At 35.6% G+C, this 11383-nt stretch overlaps 1 protein-coding gene across 1 annotated transcript; it reads left to right on the top strand.

The window, feature by feature from the left end:
• Positions 1-252: 252 nt before the first annotated feature.
• On the top strand, positions 253-10292 carry LOC143597658 (putative 1-phosphatidylinositol-3-phosphate 5-kinase FAB1C). The gene is made up of 12 exons (XM_077076097.1): positions 253-373; positions 465-1577; positions 2176-2898; positions 2976-3129; positions 4055-4399; positions 5227-5697; positions 6005-6336; positions 6415-6541; positions 6837-7007; positions 7096-8295; positions 8841-9098; positions 9731-10292. The coding sequence occupies exons 2-12, from the start codon at positions 1147-1149 to the stop codon at positions 9983-9985; spliced, it is 4467 nt and encodes a 1488-aa protein (XP_076932212.1). The 5' UTR covers positions 253-373; positions 465-1146; the 3' UTR covers positions 9986-10292.
• Positions 10293-11383: the final 1091 nt, after the last annotated feature.

Genomic DNA, 11383 nt, shown 5'->3' with positions numbered 1-11383 from the left:
ATTATTCAAGCTTCGTACTCTCATCTCTTCTTACTTTGACTACTCCTTGCTCTGTAACTGTTCTGTAAACCCTAGCTTTGCTAATTACTCGATTTGGAGCTTTAATTTGGTCTTAGTTAGGTCAAATTGAATCAGTTCGTGCTAATTATTCGATTCGGTGCTTTAATTTGGTCTTAGTTAGGTCAAAGTGAACCAGTTCGTGATAATTATTCGATTCGGTGCGTTAATTTGGTTTTGTAAACCCTAGGTTTGTTAATTTGGGGAAATTGAAGCGAATTCGTGTTGATTTTGCTGATTGTTCGATTCGGTGCGTTAATTTGGTCTAGGTTTTGTTAATCGTTCGATTCAGTGGTTTAGTTTGGGGAAACTGAGAGTAGTTTACCAGTTCGTGTCTAAAATCTTTGTTGATTGGATTAGTTTTGCTAACTATTCGATTTCGGTGATTTAATTTGATGAAATTGAAGCTTCGTGTGAGTTGTTCGTGTCTAGAACTTTCATTTTGTTGAGGTTTTGGTTCTGTGAACCTTAATTTCGGTAATCGTTCTATTCGGTGCTTTAATTTGATGAAATTGAAGCTTTGTTGATTGCATTGGTGAAGTGTTTTTGTGATTAAGTTCTGGATCTGGTTAATTAACTGATTCGGTACTTGAATTTGAATGAAATTGAAGTTTCGTGCTAGTTTTCGGGTTTGAAATGTTCTTCGATTGAGTTGATGAAGGTTTTGATTTGGTTTTGGTGATTAAGGTCTGGTCTGGAGTGTTTGATGTTCCAATTGGTTTTAGGAACATCTGAGCTTGATGATTCTGGAATTGGTTAGCTAGGGTTTGAGAAGTTTTATTTTATATACAAATATTATAAAAGAAAAAAAACACTTGTTTTTTGGTGGATGTGTTCTTATAGTAACAGGATCTGTGTAAATACATTTTCTGATTTCAAGGAGACCTTTTAGTTTCTTTCTTGAATATTTTCATTAACAAAATACAAAAAAAAAAACCTTATAACTTAAAATAGTTTTACAAAAAAAGCCCAAGTTGTTTTTACTCAGTTTTTGGGTTCTATAGTTTTCGAGTTTCATAATTTCTTGACATAGAATATAACATTATAACTTGAGCTGAGGATTTTCGATGAAAGAGGATTTGATATTTGATGGGAGTTCCTGCTAATTCATTACTAGATTTTGTTGAGACGGTTAGATATTGGATTAATTGGGGAAGAAGTGATACAAATACTATATCTGGTGAAGTCAACATGGCTGACGGTGGTCAAACCGTGTGTTGTGAATGCGAATTGAGAATTTCAGATTCTTGCTCTGGTCATCGGTGTCAACGCTGCAGCCGTTTGTTTTGTAAGAGCTGTGTGCAAAACTATGGTTCTTATGTTGAATCAAGAAGTATCCAGTTTTGCAAATTTTGTGCCAGTTTTGAGATTAAACAAAAGTTTGGTGGCAAGTTTAGTCATAAAATTCATCCCTGTGATTCACCCCGACAAAGTCCTGAACCGGCATCACCCAATTGTTCTGGTGATAGATTTGACGGTCCATCTCTTAAATCAGTATCCGTTTTCTGCTCCACGGGAAGGTACGGTTCTTTGTATATTTGATTGAGTTTTGTTTCTTTCAACCAAGTTATTAGTTTTGATATGGTATTATTTGTGTAATTAGTTTATAGTTTCTATATTTGGACATTTTGATATTATTATGAAACTTTTGTCATGAATAATATCAAAACACATCAAATTCATTGAAAATATTTATAATCCTTGAACAATAAGTTTTGTAAACTGAATCTTGTAATTTCAGAAATTTTATATTGATTCTAGATAGTTTGATGGTATTTTTAATTTTTTTGTCAAAAATAATATTAAAGTATATTATAATTCACATCAAAAAGTATTTTTAGTTCTTGAACGATAGGTTATGGGGGCCGTTCAGATTTGTTTTAAATATCGATTTTGCAATTTGAAGCCTTGATAAGCAAATATGACTTTGATTTTTCAATTACTTAGGATCTAAGATATAATCAAACATGGATAATAGGCAAGAAGTTGATGAAGATAAATGTATATTGGCTCACAATTTGTTTCTTTAAACAGCTAATTATCTGATTATAAACTACCTATCATCTGATTTTTAAACAAAAAATAATTAATCGATTATCTTATTATTGTTAACTGCAGGAGTGATGAAGACGAAGGATACCATTCTTCAAAAAGTATCATCAGCCCGTATAGTGTGGACACCTCAGATGTAGATTCGAGCAGTGTCAATACCCGACATGAATTTTACAGTTTCTTGTCAGTTGATTCAAGCCCATCAGACAGCCCATGTAGGACCGACTTTACCTCGACTAGACTTAACCATTCTGTACAGCCCGATGGCCAGGAAACACCTCGGTCTCTAACTAATGGTTCCTTTGACCACGAACCGTTGGTGGCTGTTTTAAAAAGCCATCAAAACGGCCCTGATGAATCTGACAATACTACCACTAATGATGAGTTGCCCATATTAGATCTTGAAAACAATGGTCTTATTTGGTTACCGCTGCCGTTACATGATGAAGAAATCGGTTTCTTCTCATATGCTGATGATGACGATGAAATGGGCCCACTGTGTGATGTGTTTTCCTCTAGTGATACGCTTATGAGTGTTTGTTCTGAAAACAGCAAAAGTTTTGAACATAAAAAACCGTTGGAAAACGTTGTTCAGGGTCATTTTAGGGCTCTTGTTTCACAACTTATGCAATCTGAATATGTGGAAGCAGATGACTGGCTTGATATTATAACATCTTTAGCATGGCAAGCTGCTAGTTTTGTGAAACCGGATACTAGCAGAGGTGGCAGTATGGATCCCGGGGATTATGTAAAGATTAAATGTATAGCTTCTGGAAGTCCCGAAGAAAGGTAACTGAAAGGATTCTTGTTTCATTCCTTCAATAGAAAGATTATGTGGCATTTAAACCTCTTTTATAATTATGCAGTATGCTTGTTAAAGGCATAGTTTGTACAAAAAATATAAAGCATAAACGCATGACTTCACAGTACAAGAATCCTAGGTTGCTTATTTTAGGTGGAGCACTCGAGTATCAGCGGGCTCACAATCAGCTTGCTTCTATTGAGACACTATTGCAGCAGGTTGGTTATCATTAAAGGTTGCAAATTGGGCGGGTCGGTGAATTGGGCAAAGAGTCAGAACGGGTTTAGGTCAAAAGGGTAAGCGGGTAGCAGGGTAACTTTTGGTACGTGTCAAAATGAGTGGGGCCGGTTGGATTGATTGGAACACTTTTTGCGTTAAATTTCTCTCTTATAAATAATTAGTTGTTTATGAATACAAAATTACATAATTTTAATAATAATTTAACGTTTTGTTGGTCTGTAAACGAACACAAACAGATCATGTTTGTGTTTGTTCATTAACTCTTAATGAACAAACGATCGAACATGAATAGTTAATTGTTTTATGTGTGCTCGTTAATTATGGACATAAAAGAACAATCATAACTGAACACAGAAGAATGGACAGAACTGGGCTAAAACCAAGTAAAAGTAAACGTGAACAACAATGTGTTGGGCCTAAAAAGCTATTAGAGCTAGACTAAATTGTAACGGGCCAAAAAAATTTAAATGAATATACTAAGAAAATGAACTTAAAACAAACGTAAATTAGCAAACATAAATGAACGAATGAGACGTGTTCATGTTTGTTTGTTTAACTAAATGAACAAATATTTTTGTTCATGTTTTGATGTTTGTTGGTTTATTAAATAAACATACATAAGTGAACTTCCCGCTGAACGGTTCAGTGAACATTCAGTTTGTTTACATTCCTAACTTTTTGAATAAAATGATTTAGGAGGTTTTATGCTTAAAAATATTCGTTGGCGTCTTCCAACCATTTTTTTTATCTTATTTATTTTGACTTGTTAGAGATAAATAAGAATATTTAATTATTGTTAAATCCTTTTGAGGATAATTACTTTATTTTCTTCTTTGTGATTATTAAATTCTTCTTGGAGACCGAAGAAACTAACTGTAGTTATGAAACTTGACATCAAAACAGGAAATTGATCATTTGAAGATGATTGTTTCACGAATAGAAGCCCGTCGACCAAATGTGCTACTAGTAGAAAAGAGTGTATCATCATACGCACAAGAGTATCTTTTAGCCAAAGAGATCTCATTGGTTTCAAACATCAAACGCCCTTTGCTAGAGCGTATCTCTAGGTGTACTGGTACACCTATAACTCCATCTGTAGATAAGATCTCCACCACACGATTGGGCCAATGCGAGCTTTTCCGATTAGAAAAGTTCACCGAACACCATGAACCCACGGGTCCGTCCACCAAGAAGCCATCCAAGACGTTCATGTTTTTTGATGGTTGCCCAAGACGGTTGGGTTGCACGGTAACAATTCCAACCATCATATTTTTGTGTATGCAAAACGGGCTGGGTTGGTTTGAAACACTTTTTGCCCCCCTTTTGATGTATAATTAGTGTGTTAAAATGTCATATACGATTACAAAAGCTATATTGTTATGATAGTCTAAATTTTCTTATTGCGTAATTAATTAGGTTGTATGCATTGCGAGTTGGGATGCTTTTGACACGTTTGACTTGTTCAACCCATTTCACCAATCAGATAACAAAGTTAACCCTTAAATCCATAATTAAACATTCAACAGTAAATGGGTTGGCACATGGTTTGTCATGTTTCTAAATATATAGTTTATTAAATATTTTTTCAATAGCTACATTTTTATAATTATATATATATTTTTGAATAAAGTAGTTCCGGAAATTGAATGCTTAACCTAAAATCAATGGGTTCAAAAGTTTGTCGGGCATGATATTTGCCCAGTTTTTTTAAATATATAATAAGTTTGTTAAATAGTATTACAATGGCTACATTGTTATAATAATAATCTAATTTTTTTAATAAAGTAATTCAGAAAACCGGATGCTTAATCTTAAAACAATGGGCTCAAAAATAAATCCGTCACACACAATTTTTGCTATGTTTTTTAATACATAAATATTTTGTTAGATACATTTATAATAGCTGTATTGTTATGATGAAAACTTAACTTTCGTGAATTAAGTAATTTCGGAAGTCATATGCATTCCATTTTAGGTTGCTGACGTGTTCAACCTCTGACTCGTGACATAATAAGTGGTTTAGAAATTGCCACGTCTCCTTATTTTGTTATAAATACTTTCGATGTGTTTTGTAGGTCTTGCTAAAAGGTTCAAGTCGGGAAGAACTAAAGAAAGTCAAGCATGTTGTTCAGTATGCTGTATTTGCTGCATATCATCTATCACTAGAAACTTCGTTTCTGGCTGATGAGGGTGCTACATTACCTAAAATGACCATAAAGCCCTCGGATGTTACCAACTCCCCCAAATCTGAAGAACACGACGCAGCTATCGACAATCATATGATGATGGATAGAAATGCCATATCTAGCCTTCCTGTTCCGGAAGAAGCAATTCTTTGTGAATCAATCGAAAGAATTGAAGTAAATGAAGACTCAAATGAATATTATTCAGCATCCGATACTAATCAAAGCATTTTAGTATCGTTTTCTAGCCGGTGTGTGTTGAATGGTAACGTATGTGAACGATCAAGACTCTTTCGTATGAAATTCTATGGCTCCTTTGATAAACCACTCGGGAGGTACCTCCAAGATGATCTTTTTGACCAGGTAAATTTCAAAAAAAAAAAAAAATTCTTTTGTTAATGCTGCATTAGTTAGTAAATAGATTGGATCTTTTCATAAGGTAACATGTAAGTTAATTCAATTCACTAAAATCGGCGTGTGTGCGCTTAAAAAAATTAAATCTTTATCCTTTAAGATGACCTTCTCATTAAGGTAAAATTACTTATCTCAATCTTCTTTATAAAAGATTTAGGCTTTATCCTTTAAGATGCAACAAAATATAGTTCTTCTGATATTAATAAAAAAAGATTGAATCTTTAACAACTGGATCTGATTTGGGATTTTCATTCAGACATCAACATGCTCATCTTGCAACAACCCAGCAGAATCCCATGTGATATGCTACACTCACCCACAGGGGAATTTGACGATTAATGTTAAACGAATTCCATCGCTAAATCTACCCGGGGAAAAAGATGGAAAAATATGGATGTGGCACAGGTGCCTCAGATGTTCCCCTGTAAATGGGGTCCCACCTGCGACCCCTAGAGTTGTTATGTCTGAAGCTGCATGGGGTCTCTCTTTTGGGAAATTTTTGGAACTTAGTTTTTCAAATCACTCAACTGCTAATCGCATTGCGGGATGCGGTCATTCTCTGCAACGAGACTGCCTTCGTTTCTATGGGTAAAATCATTTTTTCCTATATTTTATGCGTGTATGTATGTATATGTGATTAATTTATAGCCTGTATTTGATTTATAGGTTGAGGGATATGGTAGCATTTTTCCGGTACTCTCCGATCGATATTCTTTCTGTTCGTTTGCCGCCAGCCGTACTACAGTTTAGTGGCCATGTTCAACAGGGTTGGTTAAAGAAAGAAGTAACCGAGGTTAGTAGATCAAGTATCGGGTCAAAATGGGTAGCTTTTGGTTTGAGTTGAAACGGGTTAGGTCTCGCTGTGTCAAAAATTTAATCTTTTATAATAGTTGTGTTAAACATGATTACAAATTTGGGCCATTTCACACTTTGGCAGGGTTTACCTGGTTCGTTTAAAAATCAGTTTTTGTGTTTATCTGCTCAGCCTGTGCTAAATCATTAATCATAATTAATATCAAACTTTTCACCTGCACATGTTGGCCCGTTTCACCTATTTGACCATTTTTTGTTTGTTTTGTGGAGATCAGCTTTTGAACAAGACAATAGCAATGTATGCTGAGATATCTGATGTGTTACACAAGACCGAACAAAAGAGTATTTATGTTGGAGGTGGAGATGATATTTCAGATGCAAACGAGTTAAATAAACAAATTGAGGAGTTGAATATGGATTTAATCAAAGAAAGAGATGCATACATGGTAAGGAAACTATCTTAAAAAATTCTAAATTTGTTTTCGTTATTACCCACTTATGTGTTTGTCACATGATATATTGTAAAATTTCTAGGGTTTACTTCAACCATGTGGTGAAAGTGTGGCTGAAATCGATGTTTTTGAACTTAATCGTTTGAGACATTCTCTCATGATCGATTTGCATGTTTGGGATCAAAGGCTCATGTATCTTAATTCCATCGTTAAACGGAACTCTAACGTGGAAGTCAAACACAGAAGATGCTATTCAACACTTGAAGATATTGTTGACCATGGTCATCCATCCTTTGATCCCGAATCCAATCAAGTTGACCTGAAGGAAGAGACTGATGAATCCAATCAAATCTCTTCTGATCAGTTCATTGAAGGTAATGCATCGTATCTATCTGACAAGATTGATTCTGCATGGACTGGCCCGTTGACCCGACCCGAGAACCCACAAATTAGAAGGCTGATTTCCACACCTGCTCGGGTTTACTCATTTGACTCTGCAATGACCTTACAAGAAAAAGCGAGGAATCTAGACCACACGGTCAAAGTCAAAGATAACATACAAAGGAGTTACTCACAAATCTTTCCCAATGAAGACCAGAAGTTTGAACTCTTGTGGAGGACAAAACCGTCATTCATTTCCCGAACTTCTTTTCTCCCAGACGGGGCGCGTTTAATTCGTGGTCAAAACATGGTGATTGCGGTTTATGAGAACGAGCCCACAAGCATAATATCGTATGCGCTTGCTTCTAAAGAATATGAAGATTGGTTTACCGATAAACCTTATTTAAACAAACAACATTCTGTGGCTTCTAAGCTTTCAACTTGGCAATCTTTTGGCTCTAATAACGACTTTGATTACATGCAATACGGAAGTTACGGGTCAGAAGAACCATCAGCTTCAATCGGGTCGTTGTTTTCCGAGCCTAAAAGCTCTAATCACTTAACAGTTCAGTTTGAGGACGAATCGGGACCCGGTGGAAAAGTCAAATTCTCGGTAACGTGCTATTTTGCTAAACAATTTGATGGCCTTAGAAAGAAATGCTGTCCGAGTGAAACCGATTACATGCGTTCATTGAGCCGATGCAAGAAATGGATTGCACAAGGAGGTAAAAGTGGTGCTGACTTTGCAAAATCGTTAGATGATCGGTTTTTAATAAAAGGTGTCACGAAAACCGAGCTGGATTCATTTGAGGAATTTGCACCACAGTATTTTAAGTACCTGACCGATTCACTAAACACCGGGAGTCCAACTTGTCTTGCTAAAATCGTCGGGATTTATCAGGTTGAGTTTGACTTTGCTTTGACTTTAATATGTTTGTTTGTTTAGTCCTTGTAAACCAAACCCTATAGTGAACTGTTCATGAACCCTTTGGCAAGAAGTTCGTTTATCAAATAAACGATCGAACATGAACAAAACTTTGGTTCATTTAGTTAAACGAACGAACATGAAAACGTCCCGTTCTTTCATTTATGTTCGTTCGTTAATGATCGCTAGTTTCCCTCCGGTTTACATTCATTAATTTATATATTTAAATTTATTAGGCCTATTACTATTTAGTCTAGTTTGATTGATTTTTTAGGGCCAGCACATTGTTGCTCACGGTTTCTTTTAATTCGTTTTAGCTCAGTTATGTTTGTTCATTTACGTTCGTTAATCGTTAATTTATACTATTAATGAACGAACGTAAATGAACACAATTCACTTTCTTAATGAACGAACACAAGCATGCCTTGTTTGTATTCGTTTGGTTCGTTTACTGGCCTATTCTTGTTAACTTGTTTGAAACTTGAAAGCTAAACTTTATGATGTTATTGTAATTATGATAGGTTAATGTGAAGCATTTGAGAGGCGGTAAAGAATCAAAATCTATTGTGATGGTGATGGAGAATCTGTTTTTCAAGAAAAATATATCTCGGGTTTATGATCTGAAAGGGTCTTCAAGATCCCGTTATAACTCGAGTACTACAGGAACAATGCTAGATATGAACTTATTGGAAGCCTTGCGTACCAATCCACTGTTTCTTGGAAGCAAAGCAAAGAGAAATCTTGAAAGAGCTGTTTGGAACGACACATCCTTCTTAGCGGTATCATCTTTTTGCTCTAGTTAATTAAAAAACGAGACGTAAATTAATATTTTTAGTTTTCCAGTTAACTTTTTATTGGTATTATTAAAATATTATAAAATAAGTGTTAAAATGAATAAAAGTAAAAGAAAAAATAGAAAAAGACAAGGATTGTCAAATTTTGTCATTTAGTTACAATGGCAAATTGTCATTTTGTAAAGTAGATGTTTATTAGTTGTATACAGTACATAAATAGATAAATTAATAAAATAAACATGATAAAAAGTATAAAAGAATTTGTCTCTTAGTTACAAGGGCAAAATAGTCATTATGTAAAAATTTAACAAAATTTTTAACCATTCAGTTAAAATTGCAAGGACCAGATTTTGAAATAAACGATAATTTATATAATTTATGCATAGTTTCCGACTTTCCGTCACTTTAGCAGGGCATTGGTGGGGTCCGTGAGTTCTCACGGTTATAACTAGAGAAAAAATAAAATACAAATCTAGCATTTTCACAAGATTCACATTATCATGACTTTACTCTTTAAAACGTTTAATGTTTGGATCTTTTCAAAAAACCCTTTATGCGAAACGGCCCATGCTTTAGTAATTGTACGATGCGCATTAAAAGTTGTACATTTAATGCAGTCAATCGACGTGATGGACTACTCTCTGCTAGTTGGAGTGGACGAAGAGAGCAAAGAATTGGTTCTCGGGATCATCGATTTCATGAGACAGTACACATGGGACAAACAACTCGAAACATGGGTAAAAGCATCCGGGATTCTAGGCGGGCCCAAGAACGCGTCACCAACCATAGTTTCCCCAAAGCAGTACAAACGAAGGTTCCGTAAGGCCATGACGAGTTACTTTCTTACAGTGCCGGATCAATGGCCGGAATGAAATGCGGGTTTAGTTTTGAAGTTTGAAGAGCAGATGATGATGATGAATAAAGGCCATTAGATTTCAAGGTTAGAATGGATTTGGTAAAAAAGTTATTGGGGTAAAATTTTACCCTTTGATCTGTTATTTTGTACTCAATTCTTGATTTTTTATCTTGACATGTATTGGACCTGTAGATGCTCTGTTGAAGTAAATGAAAACTTGCTTGTCAAGATTCTTGTTTTTTTTAGCATGCGGTTCGCGTAAATTCGCGTCGCTTTTGGGGTTTCTTTTTGATGTACTTGTGTTAGTGTACAAAGTACAAGTCATTATGGCATCGCAGCTAGAGGTGCACAGACAAGGTAGAAAACAGTTCCGGGTATAGTCGGGTATTTGACTGGATTTTTTGGGTTGGGACAGGTTTTGACCGGGTAAATGTGGAACTGGTTCTGGTGGGTCCGGTTACGGGAACAGATCTGGGTGAGACCCAATACCAGGTTGACCCATAGGGTCGGGTATAGGTAAAAACCGGTATTTTGTGCACCTCTAGTAGCATTTTGGGATGTGCGCGGTCTGGTTTGGCTAGTTTTGACTGGATTTCTGAGCCGAACTTACAGTATTTGAATAAAGTAAGTTAAACCGGTTTGATTGGTTTGGTTGGTCAAAACGGTTCGGTGTTTGACAGTTTGGGCCAGTTTTATTTATTGTTTTCGAACATGAACTCTTACCATCTTTTGGTGTTTTGAAAGTAAAACTAAAATAGTAGTGGGATTTTTACCTTTAAAAGTGTTAGAAGAAAATTACGGAGAAAAAAAAGTTTACGAAATCGGCTAGATTAACGGTTTAGTGTTAAGTGTGTATTTGATATGAACCCCAACCCGCCTAAAGCTATTGACCGCACAATAAGGAGTAGTGGAGAAGTTATGCTAGTAATGGTCATAGCGTTTGTTTAATTAAGCTATTCTTACCTAGACGTGCACAAATCGGGTTCCCTTGAAAACCCGAACCGGTTCGGAACCGGTTTTTTTCACACCGGGTAGAAAATGACACCGGTTCTAGTCAGGAACCGGTTCGGTTCCCGACCCGTACCGATGCCCAGAAATGCAAACTTTTAGGAACCGGGTAGGGTTGGAACCGGGACCGGTTATTACGTAAAAACCGGTTCCACCGTTTTTTTTTTTAAATTCAAACATTATAGCCGTTAGAAACCGGTTCCAACGGCTATATAGCCGTTTTTGACCGTTGGAACCGGTTTTATTATTATATTTAGCTAATTTTCATTCTATAAATATCAATGTATGAGTGTGTACTTGTTAAACCACTTCCAAAATTATAAAACACACTCCAAAACACAATTAAGCTTAAACCGACAACAAATGGCAACTAATGACGACGTTGTTATGGTGATCGAAACAACAA

The sequence above is a fragment of the Bidens hawaiensis genome, unplaced genomic scaffold, assembly GCF_021521415.1.
Source record: "Bidens hawaiensis isolate Kalapana, Puna unplaced genomic scaffold, B.hawaiensis_p1.1 tig00048819_1, whole genome shotgun sequence".
NCBI classification, from domain to species: Eukaryota; Viridiplantae; Streptophyta; class Magnoliopsida; order Asterales; family Asteraceae; genus Bidens; species Bidens hawaiensis.
Note: the sequence above shows the minus strand (reverse complement) of the source record. Positions and strands in the feature narration are given on the sequence as shown.

Bases quoted from the DNA above. Each gene is read 5' to 3' on its own strand.
- LOC143597658 (XM_077076097.1), top strand. From the start codon at position 1,147: ATGGGAGTTCCTGCTAATTCATTACTAGATTTTGTTGAGACGGTTAGA. The intron at 5,698-6,004 runs GTAAATTTCAAA...ATTTTCATTCAG, and splicing joins AAGATGATCTTTTTGACCAG to ACATCAACATGCTCATCTTG. The intron at 8,296-8,840 runs GTTGAGTTTGAC...TAATTATGATAG, and splicing joins AAATCGTCGGGATTTATCAG to GTTAATGTGAAGCATTTGAG.